We start from the raw sequence: 14,750 nt of genomic DNA, 5'->3' as shown, positions 1-14,750 counted from the left end.
TTAGAAGCTTCTATCTGATAATATTTGAGAAGCTCTTGACTTATATATACATGATACGTAGTGCCTCGTGGTTGGAGGCTAAGGATATCCTCGCATTGCAACACCATTCTTCTTGCAAAGATCGAAGTGCAGTTCTGGTCAAAGACAGACCTTCGCGTGCCCTGATTATGGAACATTATTGGATATCCGTGAGAAATTCTTTATCTTATTCAACAAGCAATAGCTCAATGTTTGCACGTGGGCATCGTTGTTAAGTTTGGTTGGGTTTAATGGTCCTCATATTACGAGATGGTTGCCGATACGCCGAGGAGGACTTGTCATTTACCCTTGTATGCGTCTCATGTTTTGGGGCTACAGAATCTTCCTAATTCCCGTCTGCTCACACTAGGCTTTAGTTTGGTTCCCGTAGGTCTGATCTGAAGTGGGCCATACAACTGTATCAAGTCGAATGCAGGCATAAAATGGCATTAGTCTCGGTTACTCGGCATGCTACAGTTGCATTTTGGTCTTTTTCCCTGGGTACATGCGCAATGGCCCTGTTTCATTGCTTGGGGAAAAGCCCTTGGTGGGAAACTAATGCAGCTAGTGAGCGATACCCGACAAACCTCGATATCTTATCTCGAGCCGAGTAGCGAGCAACATGTGGGTGATGTCAAATGAGAATGCGCCATGGAACTCACGAGATACTTAATTTATTGCGACTTGAAGACTAAAAGTCTTTCAAACGTCATGATAAATATAACTGTCGACAATACCTAGGTCAATCGATCAATTCGCTGCATACACCTGAGAACTCAACACTTTCTGATTCCTCTAGAAATTTCGCTTAAACTCATTCCACGGCTTTTCAAGATGGTAGTCACCGATGATCAGATCTCCTTCTTCAAGAAGAACGGCTACTTGATAGTCCGTGACTTGCTGCAGTCTGAGCAAGTCAAAGACCTCCAATCATGGGCCGAAGAAGTCCGCAACTGGAAACCCACTGAAGACTCAGAATTCATGCCCTACGAGGTTCGATATGCCTGAGATCGCGTTGACTCAAGAGGAAGAAACTCACTGTTGCTTAGGAGGTCAATGACAAAGGCCAAACTGTTCTCTGCCGAACAGAGAACTTTGCCGATTGCCACAACGGTTTCAGTAATCTGCTCCGAAGCCCGAAGCTGCTCGGTCTTCTCAATGATCTCGCAGAGGAGCCTATGCTTTTGTTCAAGGAGAAGATCAATTACAAACTTGCTGGAAGCGGTAAGTAGAGCGCCCTAGAGACGTACTCATTCTTGTCTAAAGCTAACTGCTGACAGGCGGATTCGCACCTCACATTGATGCTGTTGCCTACACGCACATCAAGGATGTCAAACACTTGACGATTCTACTGAGTGTCGATCCCTCCAAAATCCGCAACGGAGGGTTGGAAGTCGTTGATGGTAGCCATGAGATGGATGTCCCTATTAACAAGGCTACCAACTGCATTGAATCGACTTGGGTTGACTCTCACATTTGGACTCCTGTTGAACTAGAAGCCGGTAAGTCACCCATGCTCTATAGATGTAGTACCGTGAACTAACAAATCCTAAGGCGAGCTACTCATCTTCACGTCTTACCTGGCTCACCGCAGTGGTGCCAACAAGAGTAGCTCTGACCGCAAGGCGATCTATGCGACTTACAACCGTGCTTGCGAGGGTGATCTACGACAGGGCTATTACGAGCACAGGAAGCAGGAATGGCCGGCTACACATATGCGGAAGGCTGAGAAGTCTTATGAGGCGGGAGCGTTGACGTATGGCTTTGGATCTCCTATGCTTAGTGTTGATGCCGGAAAGCAGGTTACATTTTAAGTAACTATGTCCCGTACATATCAGTTATCTAGTTAGATTTTACTCTTTTTTTTTTCTCGATTCATCAACTGTTGCTTTAAGCCTTCTGTTTTGCGTCATAGCTTGTAAATCTAAAGGCTGAGCAATTGAGAAGATTGCCTAATCGTAGTCTCCGAGCTTGAAGTCCGATATCTTAACGCAGTATCATTTGGCATTGGCCTGTAGGCCCGCAATATTCTCAATAATGGTTGATGCGGGTTCTGCAATCTCCGCCTGATAATTGTGTCAATGAACTCTACATTTGCAACTCAGACAGGCATTGCACTAAAGATTTTAGCGCTGCCACAACTTGCAGGGGCCTATTACTTCTGCTACTGTACTAGACCGTACTAAGCTGGGTCCCACTCCAAGCGACAGGCGACAACCGAGAGCAGAAAATCTTGAGACTAGACAGATATGAAACGCGTGGGCAGTCATTGGCTCTAAGCCAATTGATAAGACATGGCCAATGTATAGGTCAGGAATGGCCAGTCGACTTATGTAGTAGTACTAGTGAAAATGCAAATAATTCGTGTGTAAGTCTATAACTTGGACTTGTTTTCCACTATACCAACCCATCAGTTCAAGATCACCACCACTTGAAAGTCTACACAGTCAACGCAGTCATGGAACTTCCAACAATCCCCACGCCATCTTCCGTGGCTGAGTATGTTATATCTGTTCTCCAAGCCTCCGAAAACACACCCTACATTGGAGAACCCATCTCTCAACTCCAGCATTCTCTTCAGTGCGCTGCCCAAGCTGCATCCGCTTCACCACCAGTAGACGAAGCCACCCAAATTGCCGCATTACTCCACGATATTGGACAATATGCACCAGCTAAAGACCTCCGCAAACTCACCGGCGGGGAAGCTAGAAACCTTGGCGGACAATCAACAGGCTCAAGTGTTGGTAGAGTCGGACACGAAACATTAGGTGCACAATTCGTTCTTGCGTTGGGCTTTTCTGAGAAAGTTGCACGTCTTGTAGAGTCGCATGTTGCTGCTAAGCGGTATCTATGTGCCGTGGATGAAGGGTATCTGAACAAGCTTTCTGATGCGAGCAAGAAAAGTCTTGCGTACCAGGGCGGGCCGATGAGTGATGATGAGAGGGATGAGTTTGGCGCTGATGAGTGGTGTAGGGAAATGTGCCAATTGAGGGTTTGGGATGATGAAGCTAAGATCGAGGGGCTTGAGGTCAGAATCTTGGAGAGCTGGAGGCCGGTATTGGAGCGACAATTAGAAGGAAGACCGGGCAACATGATTTAGACAAATAACATGTGCATAATTTTCATAATTAGGATCAATTACATGATTGCTTATTTGGCCATATTTTTTTAAAGAATCTAAAGTCAAAGCTGTTTTGTTGTTTAGATCATTCCTTCTGGCATAGCTGTAATACATTAAAAATCATAATAGAGCGACAGATGTAGTAAGTACACTACAAAGGAGTAAAAGTTTTAAAGAATCCTTTTTGTCAACACCAACAAAGACTTATATTCGCCTTCCTGCAAGTTCTAACTCCTAGGCAATAGTGAGGGCAACAAGTATTTTGCCCGTATGTGTTTTTTGGTGTTCTTTACCTTTGTGACCTTGAGGCTGAAGCCTCTTTTCGACCCCTCAACCCTATCACAGCAGGTTCTAACGTATATATAAAATACATAGATTTTCCTTTCTGTCTATAGGGTACTTAGTTTTGCATCCTCAGGCAGTTGAGGTTATTCTAACCCGAAGTGGGCCGTGAAGTAGTAATGAAGATAAGATAAGACATGTTTTTATCTCGCTTAAAGATAAGAATTGTCGCCTATAGATAAGCCCCGCAATCTCCACTTCTCCTCTGAGCCAATCAAACACGCACATGGCTATCGAAAGGGTCTAATCTGGGGGCTCGCTAGATCTCTTTACGCGCAAGACTCGAGATGGGGAGGGACTTGGATTGACGATATCATGAACCTCTCCATCTCGTTACGAGCACTGCAGCGGAATTTCGGCACGTAGCCGACCCGTGCTGACGCTACTTCGAAAATCTCAACGAAAAGCGACATGCAGAATACGAGGCATCAAGGCTATCGTGGCCGGGTCCGGAGTGGCTGTCTCACTTGCCGAGCTCGGAAAGTCAAATGCGACGAGGCCAAACCCGTCTGTAACAACTGCACAAGATTACAACGTCAATGCACATACAAGCCCCGAAGAGTCTTTCGACAGACTGCCAGCGCGGATAGTTCGCCACCAGGTCAACCATCATCACTTCACTTCGAGGGTGTCCCTCAAGCATTGGAGGCACATGATATCAGCCAGTCCCACTCGAGTCCATCACTTACAGACGAGTACGAGATTCAAGGGCCGTCAAGGGTGCTCTCAACTGAGAGGACGAACCAAACTCCTTTCCTCTACGAGGGCAGGACGAATGTCGATGTCACTGCGTGCTTGCAGAAAGCCCTTCAATACCGGAGTGCAGTTCCTATCGTGGATGATAACTGCGAGCGCGATGAGTCCCCACTGAACCTGATATCAAGGGATATCGAGTTGACCACTACACTCGATATCCTCACTCTGCGTACCCAGTCCCCTTATATGACACAACTCTTCCTTGATACAGTGGAATGCCCTGGCATCACACCATTTGATCCTCTCAACTGGAAACTGGCAAAGCAGCATATTGTGCATTTGGGAAAGTCATGTCTGGCTATTTCTTCGGGCATCACAGCCGTTGCGACTCTATTCAGTGGGCATGTCTTCTCACTCTCGACATACGAATCGCTTTCTCACTACCACTCCGCGAGGAAGAATGCTGAAGAGCTGCTAGAGGATGACGATAAAGACTTTGACCTTGTTTTGGTAGCCGCCTTTCTGTTGTGTATATTTGACTTGATCCACTCTGGAGAAGTCACACCTTACCTGAGAGAACCAGGCCAAATATTCATACAGAGGCTACAAGCTTGGGTACAGACTCAAACTCCCTACTCGGAGCTTTCCACACGTATAGTCACTTGGCTGAAGATTCTTTACTCAGCTTCCTTTCGAGGTGGAGCAATGGGCCTGCTCTCAGAAAGGGTAGTCAGTCTCCTCCCAAATTTCACCGGCCCCATACCAAACCTCGGACCTTCCGTTGACCAAGAGCCCGAGATATCTAATCATCTGTACGAAGTCTTGAGCGCGCCGATCTTCGACTTCTACTGCCAACTTCAAACACTATCTGGAGAGATTGCCAAACTATCGCTTTACCATCGATCCCGCACGAAACGTAAAGACCAGCAGGAGGTAGTCGAGCGTATGGCGAGTCTAAAGGAACGACTTCGCGCACTATGGGAAAGCCGGTGCGCCACACAGCGTCAGTCTCCGGAGCATTTACGCTCCCAAATGGTTCCTCGAATCGCGGACATGATTTCGAGTCTGATCAGTATTTGTGAGGCTGCATATCATGCTGAGTTCATTGACATAGGAAGACAGCTCGGGGACCCCGTGTCTCAATCTCCAGATTCGACAGAAGCATTGAATAGGATTAGGGAGATTCTGGATAGGGATTGTAGTGAGAATGATGAGGGTAAAACAAGAAACGTTAACCCTGGGTACCTCAGACCGTTGTTCTTATGCGCTATAGAGGGTACAGATAAGGAGCAGACCAGTTGGGTCGTGGAGAAGCTTGCTCAGATACAGAATCGTGTCTACCGTGGAGAGTTCTTCTCGGCTTTTGCGAAAGCTCTTTCAGAGGCACAAACAAGTAATGACAGAAGGGTCACCTCGAGGTATTTCTGTATCTGGTATTTTGGAATCACACCGCCATTCTTGTAGGCATAGTTTAAGCGATATACAAGTATGAAAGTACGAACTTGTCGCGGTAGTGAATGCCCAACATATCTGGCAGCTATCTTGTAAACCCATTCCGCTAAATTCTCCCCTTTCCAAAAGGTTCAAGCCTCTACTGACACGTCCTGGGCTGCTAGTATCAATGCCAGTGGCTTTGGAGGCGTTCCCTGACCTTTCTCCAAGTCGAACTTGGACCTAGTTGCCCCGACCTGAGCAATAAGCATCGTACAATTGGGACAAGGAGCCATCAAATTTTCCCAAATGGCAGTACCGGGTGCTGCGTTATACTCGGCGTATTCTCCATCTTTCAAGAAGTTCTTTTGGAGAGCAAGACCTGACATCGACTTCAAGTTCTGTGTCGTGTTACTATCAAGCGTGGGATCGGATTAGCAATTAAAAAGAACTCGAGCAGTGTGATGATAAACGTACCTTGAGGATATCATTATAAATGGGTAAGTCTCGGCGCAGTTTCCGTAAGCCACCATACTGCCATCGGCGGCAGTCTGACTGGGGGCATTTTTCTCTCTGTAGTCGCTTTCGCGTACCATGACTATTCTTTGACATCTGTACAGAATCTTAAAGCGTTCCTCTCCCACACGTTCCCTCCAAGCGCCAGTGTATGTGGGAGATTTGGGATTCTTGTCAGTTATCTTGTTCTCCCACCTGTCGCCTGCAGTGGATGCTCCGAGAAAGTATCTAGCCCAATGTTGCTTGGTGCTGTTATCGACTTCAAGGCTCCATGTACATTGGAAAACGTATGGCAAAGTGCCTTCACCTTTGACATCCGGCTTCCACTTCCAGCTCCTCTCTGGTTTACCAGCAATACGTGCGCACCAACGCCCGTAAACGCCTGTGAGAGGGAGGTAGAAGTTGTACTTGTTAGCAGCGGCCGGTGCCGGCCCCAGTAGGCTGAGGAAAAGGCCAAGGAGATCATAGGGGCACCACCAGTCTGGTGCTGGGCCTTTGAAGTTCTTTGTAATCTGACGGAAGAACATGGGGCTGACATTGAACTTTGATGATGCCTCATCTTCTCTCTTCCAGTTTAGGTTCACGTTTCGTGAAATATGTGAATCTGGCCGCCTTGTTTTGTCCATGTATAGGCTTCCTTTTGGGAGGCTATTGAATCGGTCAATCGCTGACAATTAATCTTGAGAATAAATAAATCCTCATTTGAAACTCACGAAAGATCGATCAAACGACCGCGGATTGCTGTGAGGAGATCGCGCCTCTCTTGGTCTTCTGGTTTATCACCACCCGCTTTGGCCATCTCCGCCATCCAGTTAAATATCTACCATTGCATCAGTCTCCGGTTGACTGTAACGGCATGCAAAATGGATGAACTTGAGTTCGAATATCCTGACAGCTCACGCTACATACCTCGTCTCTCTTCCATTTATACGCGGTGCGGAACCATTTGTCCCCCGACTTTGCCCAAGAAGGCTCTAGAAGAACGGTTTCCGTGGTCGACATGGTCGATATGTTTGATCGTGCCTTGGTCGGGGCGAGACGAGACTGGATAACAAACAAACATACAGACTTTTACAGATAACATAGCCAACGGAAAATAGTTACGCTTTTAAGAACTGCTGCGTAATATTTTGCCCCCTCCTTCTTAAATCGACGCACGTGACAAAGATTTGTACATAAATTCAGACTACTAAACCCCGCCGCTCAGGTCCAACTCTTTTCTTCCAAGTACCCCAACTCACGTCACGCTTCTCTCCCATCCCGATCCAAAAGGAGAAAGACCAGCTGCTTGATCCATTTCCAGCCCCGCAAATACGATAAGACCATGGTATGTACCATCAGCATTCTTGGCACTCTGCATCACCTTTCGTACAACCTGAACCGCCACTTATCAATGCAACAGTCTATCCCCGCAAACCAAGTCCCTGATGATTGGACTACCGATCCCAATGAGATGCGGACGGACTTTTACTGGGGGGCAGACGGCAGCGGTCGGTTGGCTGCAGAGTCCGTCGGTATCACCAACCCCGTAGCTCTCATGATCAAAGAGAGGAGTGCCGGCGGAGACGGCTACATGTTCCAGGATGCAAGTGGGATCTATCTGTGGAGTATGCCTACGGACGAGGTGTACAAGTACACCTCCCCCGCGAATCGGGATGCCATTCTTGCCGAGATGCGTAAGCCCGCAGGTCGCGGAAAGGTGGAGATGACGTTGATGCCTCCAACTTCTTTTGATGACTAGGCATGGTGTTGACTGCAAGAAGATGGAAAGAGATAAAGAGCAATAACAGATGCGATGGACGGTTCGAGCTCGTATTCCGAGACATATTCTTATGCTGCATTGGCCGGTCTGGTAGTATGTATCACAAATGCAATGTCTGCATGAAAAAAGTCCCATACGCCGATCTTGGCATGCGTTCAGCCCAACTCGTTGTCAAATTACAGTCGGTCATTTCCTTCTATTGCAAGGTCGGTTCGGTTGCAGTCGGCAGACAGGAATCAGGAAGCTACTGTGTAACACAAGTTGATACATGGGCTACCGATCAATGGATGACACGTCAAAGATAAGAATCTGCCGTGTTGGACTAGAGTTACTCGAGCTGAGGCACAGTCACCAACAGCCCCGCATATGCATTGTCAAACATTGCTAGATCAGGAACACAGAACGCGGCATGCATTGGGAAGAAATGCAACACATCATCGTAGCGGCTGAACTAGGATACTTGCATGCATTCGGGCCGTGGGGGATCTGCAACTTACAAGGACATCACAAGTTGAACAGCTAGATGTGACATGTGACACTCGTAAATCTATGGACAGGGAAGTGTTATGCAGTAGACCAAGATTGGCAAACGTCGTCTGCAGACGTGAGACACTTGGCACAATTCATAAGTGCTTGTACCAGGTATCATTTTATGCAAACGGTGACTTATCTTTTAAACGGGGTTGATCAGTCTTTGGCGTCATTAGTGCATAGGACCTAAAACAGGAAGGAAGAAGAGAAAAGAGAGAAGAGACAAGCCCGAACTTTGATGCAACTGGTCTACTTGGGTTCAGCTCCATGTCCCTTGGCAGGATCAAGAGGGATAGGCAGTTAGTTGTAACCCCCATAATGGCAGTTCACGTCTTAATTAATGGCTTTTTAAAATTTACATTTTACCATGCCAGGGAGATATGAAACTTCAGGAGGTACCCGTCTCTTGACGACCTAGTGAACGAGGCGATAAAAACATTCTTCCCAGTACAAACTATAATTCCTACCCAATGAAACCTAATGCATGACTACCTCTACAGACAGAGGAAGATTCTCAACTATCATCACATTGGGCTCCACCAACTGAAGTGCAGGGTTTCTGCAATATCTCGCCCGAGACTGGATAACCGCAGTTTTGGTTCCAAACCCAGGAGAATTAATACTAGCCAAGCCAAGCAGAAAGCTCAGCTCAGGCACAGCCGGCGCCATGACCCAGCCCTTCTCAGCTCTTGGAAGTAGTCGAATGCGCAAATAATACTGATCCTGGTTCTGGTCATGGAATGTAGTCGGGATCACATTGAAGCGCAGGTTCGTCAACATATGTGCCCCGGGACCAGTGTAGTTCGACATCAAAGCGTATATAGCATCGTTGGGCGAACCCAGTGCGATGTCGATGGTGACTTCCATGAGGAGATACTGATTGATCTCGCTCTGCTTTAGAACGATGGAGAAAATGAGGTCTTGGGGAAGATTGTTTCTGTCGAGGACCACTTGACTGTGATTGTCGGTCAGGTTGCTACTGACGCGTAGAAGGAACCTTGGTGCTGATGCAGGCTCAGAACCAGGTGGCTTGTCTTTGAAGGGACGGGTTTCAACTTCGCTTCTAGGGGCGTTGATGGGGATATTGTCTGGGTTGCTGGCACTTGGCCCTCGATGAAGTGGCATCGCTCGGACATGAGGCGAGAGATAGTTTGAGAGCACGTCCAGTGGAGAAACATAGCCCTTAGCTCTCACGAAGCTATCTTCGTGACTTGTATCATCGTACTCATCCTCATCAAGCGGAAAATTCTCTACTGGAGCAGTTGAGACTTCAGTTCCGAAAGCAGAGAGCTTCTTGACCCTAACGGCTTCCATCATGTTGATGGTTCTCAACTCTGGGGTTCCGTCTCCCATATCGGGAGGAGCCAAGTCTGCTATCGCCTGCGATGTCGCAGCACGCTCAGCCATGTTGATGGTCAAGTTATAAATGGGATCGTTGAGCTGCATAGCGAACAGTGCAGACGTAGAAGCGTCATCCGTAAAGTAAGCTGTGCCAGTTCCTTCTTGGCTCCCCATGTGATGTTGCAACATATCGAGTTGTAAGTCTGCAAAAGCAGGAAGGCGTAGTATGCGCAAGTCGCTAAGACTTTGGCTGGGTACAGAGTTCCATATGAAAATGTTCTTCTCCGTGGTTGGAGTGTATGTGATTGGCTTTTCGTTGAGCGCCTTGTGCCTATCCTTGTCTGTTTCCCTGGTAGCTTGATCAACAGTGTACTGACGTCTAATATCAACCCTAATCTCAGTAGTGTCTAGACCACGAGCCACAGCGAACCGCTGTTGATGTGCTGGCTGTGTAAAAACAAGAGAAGAAAACTGCGCGGAGCCAGGAACGCGGTCCATGAACGCCATCATGACACCATCTGCGACAATCTCATGCCGCAAGAGAGGTGCTCCTGCAGGTGGATCTTGACCAGCAGCTTTGAGAGCGCTATCGTTGGACAGTACCTCGACACGAAGATCTGGAAACATAGTCACCAGGTCTGAGCGGAGATAGAAGCCGTAAGCAGGAATCTGGACGCGATGGTCCATCCCATCTGGAGTACGGCCTATATAATCATTGAGTGCTTTCTTGATAGCGACTCGATCCTCGTCAGTACCGAAATGGTTGCCGAGGGATAAAGCGCCGTCAACAAGAGCATCGACCCAGTTCTTGTCTATGTGAAAGAAGCGTAGGTTCTCTGGCGGTAGGTAGCTCGGATCAGGGATGAGATAGTGCGCTGGTACCCCCGCGAGAAACATACGATCGATCAACCAGGAGAGTACAGTCATCCAGTCTGCGGACTGTGGATCATTGGTCTCATCGTAAGGGTCACCAGATTGACTTGACGCCAGCCTGCGAACAGAGTCTAGCGCGGCAGCTGGGTACTTGTCCTCAAAGAGACCCGAATCAAATGATAGTGTTGGTCGATCACGGCGTTGGAGCTTTTTGTGGTGCCATCGCTTCTTAGCTCCTCCATGCCTAAACACAGGTCTGCCAGGCTGCCTTCGATCGGGGGCATCACCAGGTTCCTGAGGCTCGGAACCGCGGTGTTGGAGATGGACGTCAGCAAGACCCTTGACCATGGAGGCTAGGTCCTTGAGAAGATCATCGCGGGTGCGAAATGCAGTATCCTTCACATCTTTGACAGCATTGATCTTGACCTGTTTTGCTGCGGCGGCATGTACTGCAGTTCTCACGCGTCCCAGCGCAGCTACAAATGCTTGATCGCCAAGAGCCATAGTGCGACCAACCTGCCAAGCGACCGAGTACGTCACATCCATGATGCCCAAATTCTTATCAAGAATCTGCAAGTCCACCCCCGAGGTTGAGCACTTGGTCAGATGCTCCAAGGTAGGCACGTACGTCGGAGTAAATGGACCTCGATACAGCGCCACAGTCGCTTCGCCTGTTTGAAGGCGGTATTTGACCAAGGTGTACCCATCGCTCAGACGACGGCCAACAAGTTGCTGGGCCTTGTCGTTGGATGATTTGAGAGGTGCTATGATTTCATCTGGAGCTCGCAACACGTTGAGTGTGCGACCAAGATTCTCAAAGGCATCTGGAACATTGAGGGTATTTGGCGGGAGGACTGTGTAGTTCCAGCTGTACAGAGAGCAGAGAGCCACGTATCGATGACTCTGGTTCGGATAGCTCATGGCTTCAACACCCTCAATTGAGACTAGATGTGCGCACATAGTGGTTGGAATGACATTGTCAAGCGGGCCAGATCTGTTGCCGACGACGATGCTGAAGACAGCAGTGTCCTCTACACCAGCAAGAGCCATTCCAGAGCCATTGATCTTGCGTACGTGGGAAAGGTATTTGTACTGTGATGTATCTGGTCCACTGCCCTTGACTCGATTGCCTTTGTCGTCAAATGTTGAGAAGAGACTGGTGAACAGCTCTGGTTGTACAAAGATGAAGTCTCCACGGCTATCTTTCATGGAAGCTGGGCCGAGACTGCTTGTGATGGGCGTTGTGACATCAGCCTTCAACTTCCATAAGTCATCGATGCTCATGTTAACTGTCATTGTAGACGATTGCTTGACGGGCTTGAGAACGCCATCGTTGGTGTTGCTGAAGAGACTGTCTGGGCCATCGAGATCCTCTGGGGGCAGACGAAGCTCGTCTTGGGCGAAGGCAAGAATGACAAGCCATGGCACACGATTGCGTGGTATGCTGCTAGCCTTCTCTGCGCCCAAAGCTACTCTCTTCATCTGAGCCTTGAGTGCCTTATTGCTCCCGCCATTTGGACTTCCCAGTCTCTCCCACGGGAGATGCGGATCCGTCAAGACGACATGCGGCAGGATTCTATGATCATCACTGTACCCCGCGGGAGGATACGTAGAGTGAATGCTTCCATCAGGCAGGGAGAATTGCGGTGCATCAACGTAGAAAGGCTGTTCTGCCTCTAGGTTGAGCTGTTCACCGTTTGCTCGGATGCTTTGCTTCACAGAGATTATGTGCTTGGGGCCTGCTTCGATGCCTGGAGCCCAGAATGAATTGAGCTTTTGCTCTCCTGGAGGCAATGGATCAATCTCATCCTCGACGACCTTGCCATCTGCGAGAACGGTCACGGACTGAGTGGCGCTGAGACGAGCATCAGCGCGGTTGGCAGCGACAACACGACGAGAATGTCGTATTGTCAGATGGCGAGGAGAGTCTATGCGTGTACTCTTGCCTCCGGGATAGATGCCCATGATGACTTCTGACTCAGTTGTGAGTGGATTTGCGTGTAGTGGACTTGCCCTGGGAGGCTTCTTAGATGGAATTGATTGAGAAAACCCAAAGGAACAAGCAGTTCGATTGCAATGAAGTGGGCGATGAAATTGACGAATATTGTTTGCCCATCCCTGGCCAAGAAAAGCTCTTTTGCGCAATAGCCACTTCACACACCGAGGCAACAGTGGCGTATGTTCACGAATAACAATTGGCTTGTTTCAAGCGTCTTATGCACTGTCCAGATTGAATTAACGGGGTTTAGAGGCCGAAAGCTATATCAATCGCATTGCAGGCCGATCCATCCGCGGCATACAGCAAGCGGAAGCTAACGTACAGCTTCACTGACTCTGTGACCATAGTTTCTCATGCAAGAGGGTGTTTCTGTAGCTCAAGTACAGCATAAGCCTATCGGATGATAGCCCCAGAGACATGACATGCATAACACCCACAATATCCCGACCGACAGATGCGGCCCGAGCGGGGTAGAGTGCCAACGAGATCCCGATATGTAACCTTTTCTTAATCAAGTAAAGACCATCGGAACTATGATCTGATCTGATATGCAACAGACACAAACGGGACTTGTCAAGTGAAACACGCGTCACGGTTCATTCGGACCGACGCTACCTCGCACCAGCGCCAACGGTTTGCTGCGGCACGTTTCACATGTCGTAGTTACTGTACTCAAGGTACATAAGGTATTCGCGCCAAGACTAGCAGAGACCTTTGGAGTGACACAGGAGCGGGGTGAAGCCATTTTGAGAGTCAAGGTTGCTCAGCTCATGCAGTGCAAATGCTGTGCTTTGGCGGGGTTACGGAAGAAGCGTGCTAAGAGAAGATCAATGGCAATGACGGAGGGTGAGTAGCGACGAGGAAAGAGAGAAGAAGAAGGGGTTATCGGACTTCCCACCTGAATTCACAGAAGGACTCATCAGTTCTCCCTAATTGAAGTCTTTCACGGAAGACTAACAACTGACACGCAACCAAGTAAACTATGGCTCCCATCACAGCTATCATCGACAAGACCAGCGCCAATGATAGTGTCATAAAGCTATTCTACGCTACCGGGAAAGCCCAGCTTGGCCTTGCCCTGTGGTCAGGCACGAAGGATGCAGACCCTCAAGACCCAGTCCAGACTCCCCAGGAAGTCGGAAATGGCCAATACATCCTCAACCCATCTCAGATGGCGAGTGTCAACTCTCAAGGTATAGAGAGAGTCTTTGCACTCACAACAGACAACCCGTTCAAGGTCACCCGCGATGACTTTTACAATATCTCCGAAATTTCTGAGTCAAAGCAGAAGCGGCTGGTCGAGGTACCAATTGGCAACACCACGCTTGCTTCTTGTGGGAATGGTGATAATGCTTGGGTCTACTACAGCAGGTGAGAAATGACTGAATATGGGTTGGTTGGAAGTCAGGTGCAAGATAGCTAACAACCTTCAGAATCATGGGCAATGGCAGAACCCTCGTGGAATTAAACCTCCAAACCTCACAAAGCAATGATCTCATATGGACCCATGATCTCTGGATCAATTCCTTTGCCGCTGCTTGGTACGATACTGTAAATGACAAGCGCTGCGTTATATACGAGGGAAGTTTCCTCGTAGATTATGTCGTCGACAGCGGCTCACGTAGGTATCTCATTCTAAGTCTCAAAAACTTCAGCTCACTCCATTGCAGCTGGTACAGCAATATCCTCGACTGGAGATATGCAGCGCAACACTCCCGTAGCCGTTGCATTCGATAATGGTAAAGTGTTTCTTTATTACTGTGGAAGAGGCGCTGCTGGTGGCATTCGGCGTACCATCAGAACGAACAATACTTGGGGTACTTCTTCGCTCATTGATAGTCGTAATATTTCTCAGGATAGCCAGCTTACTGTGGTGAGAGCTAATGGGATCAACCATTTGTTCTTTGTGGCGAGAGATCAGAATGAGGAGGAGGATGATTACTTTGTGCACTACCCAGATGAGATTAGTTAGTTTAGTGAGAGATGTGTTATTTTCAGTTGCTACTTGTGGTCGAGCTTGAATCAGCACAGAGGATTTATGAATTCAGTGAGCACTCAGACTATATACTCAAGGAGACAAACAATATCACATCTGAAGGATCCTCCAAAGTAAGATGAAA

At 48.3% G+C, this 14,750-nt stretch overlaps 7 protein-coding genes across 7 annotated transcripts; 5 read left to right on the top strand and 2 right to left on the bottom strand.

Moving 5' to 3' along the window:
- Positions 1-852: 852 nt before the first annotated feature.
- On the top strand, positions 853-1,832 carry FMAN_10983 (uncharacterized protein; the record flags this gene model as incomplete). Its single annotated transcript, XM_041833738.1, has 4 exons — positions 853-1,011; positions 1,068-1,242; positions 1,299-1,520; positions 1,573-1,832. The coding sequence occupies 4 exons, from the start codon at positions 853-855 to the stop codon at positions 1,830-1,832; spliced, it is 816 nt and encodes a 271-aa protein (XP_041684071.1).
- Positions 1,833-2,476: 644 nt separating this feature from the next.
- FMAN_10982 (uncharacterized protein) lies at positions 2,477-3,118 on the top strand (the record flags this gene model as incomplete). The annotated part of the gene is made up of 1 exon (XM_041833737.1): positions 2,477-3,118. One exon carries the CDS (start codon positions 2,477-2,479, stop codon positions 3,116-3,118), a length of 642 nt encoding a protein of 213 aa, XP_041684070.1.
- Positions 3,119-3,892: 774 nt separating this feature from the next.
- On the top strand, positions 3,893-5,641 carry FMAN_10981 (uncharacterized protein; the record flags this gene model as incomplete). Its single annotated transcript, XM_041833736.1, has 1 exon — positions 3,893-5,641. One exon carries the CDS (start codon positions 3,893-3,895, stop codon positions 5,639-5,641), a length of 1,749 nt encoding a protein of 582 aa, XP_041684069.1.
- A 119-nt stretch (positions 5,642-5,760) lies between these two features.
- On the bottom strand, positions 5,761-7,126 carry FMAN_10980 (uncharacterized protein; the record flags this gene model as incomplete). Its single annotated transcript, XM_041833735.1, has 4 exons — positions 5,761-6,022; positions 6,086-6,772; positions 6,838-6,944; positions 7,034-7,126. The coding sequence occupies 4 exons, from the start codon at positions 7,124-7,126 to the stop codon at positions 5,761-5,763; spliced, it is 1,149 nt and encodes a 382-aa protein (XP_041684068.1).
- A 322-nt stretch (positions 7,127-7,448) lies between these two features.
- Positions 7,449-7,865, top strand: FMAN_10979 (uncharacterized protein; the record flags this gene model as incomplete). The annotated part of the gene is made up of 2 exons (XM_041833734.1): positions 7,449-7,451; positions 7,527-7,865. 2 exons carry the CDS (start codon positions 7,449-7,451, stop codon positions 7,863-7,865), a joined length of 342 nt encoding a protein of 113 aa, XP_041684067.1.
- A 1,029-nt stretch (positions 7,866-8,894) lies between these two features.
- Positions 8,895-12,596, bottom strand: FMAN_10978 (uncharacterized protein; the record flags this gene model as incomplete). The annotated part of the gene is made up of 1 exon (XM_041833733.1): positions 8,895-12,596. One exon carries the CDS (start codon positions 12,594-12,596, stop codon positions 8,895-8,897), a length of 3,702 nt encoding a protein of 1,233 aa, XP_041684066.1.
- Positions 12,597-13,612: 1,016 nt separating this feature from the next.
- On the top strand, positions 13,613-14,602 carry FMAN_10977 (uncharacterized protein; the record flags this gene model as incomplete). The annotated part of the gene is made up of 3 exons (XM_041833732.1): positions 13,613-14,001; positions 14,064-14,251; positions 14,301-14,602. 3 exons carry the CDS (start codon positions 13,613-13,615, stop codon positions 14,600-14,602), a joined length of 879 nt encoding a protein of 292 aa, XP_041684065.1.
- Between the last annotated feature and the right edge of the window lie 148 nt (positions 14,603-14,750).

Source organism: Fusarium mangiferae (assembly GCF_900044065.1).
Source record: "Fusarium mangiferae strain MRC7560 genome assembly, contig: FMAN_scaffold008, whole genome shotgun sequence".
Classification (NCBI taxonomy): domain Eukaryota; kingdom Fungi; phylum Ascomycota; class Sordariomycetes; order Hypocreales; family Nectriaceae; genus Fusarium; species Fusarium mangiferae.
Note: the sequence above shows the minus strand (reverse complement) of the source record. Positions and strands in the feature narration are given on the sequence as shown.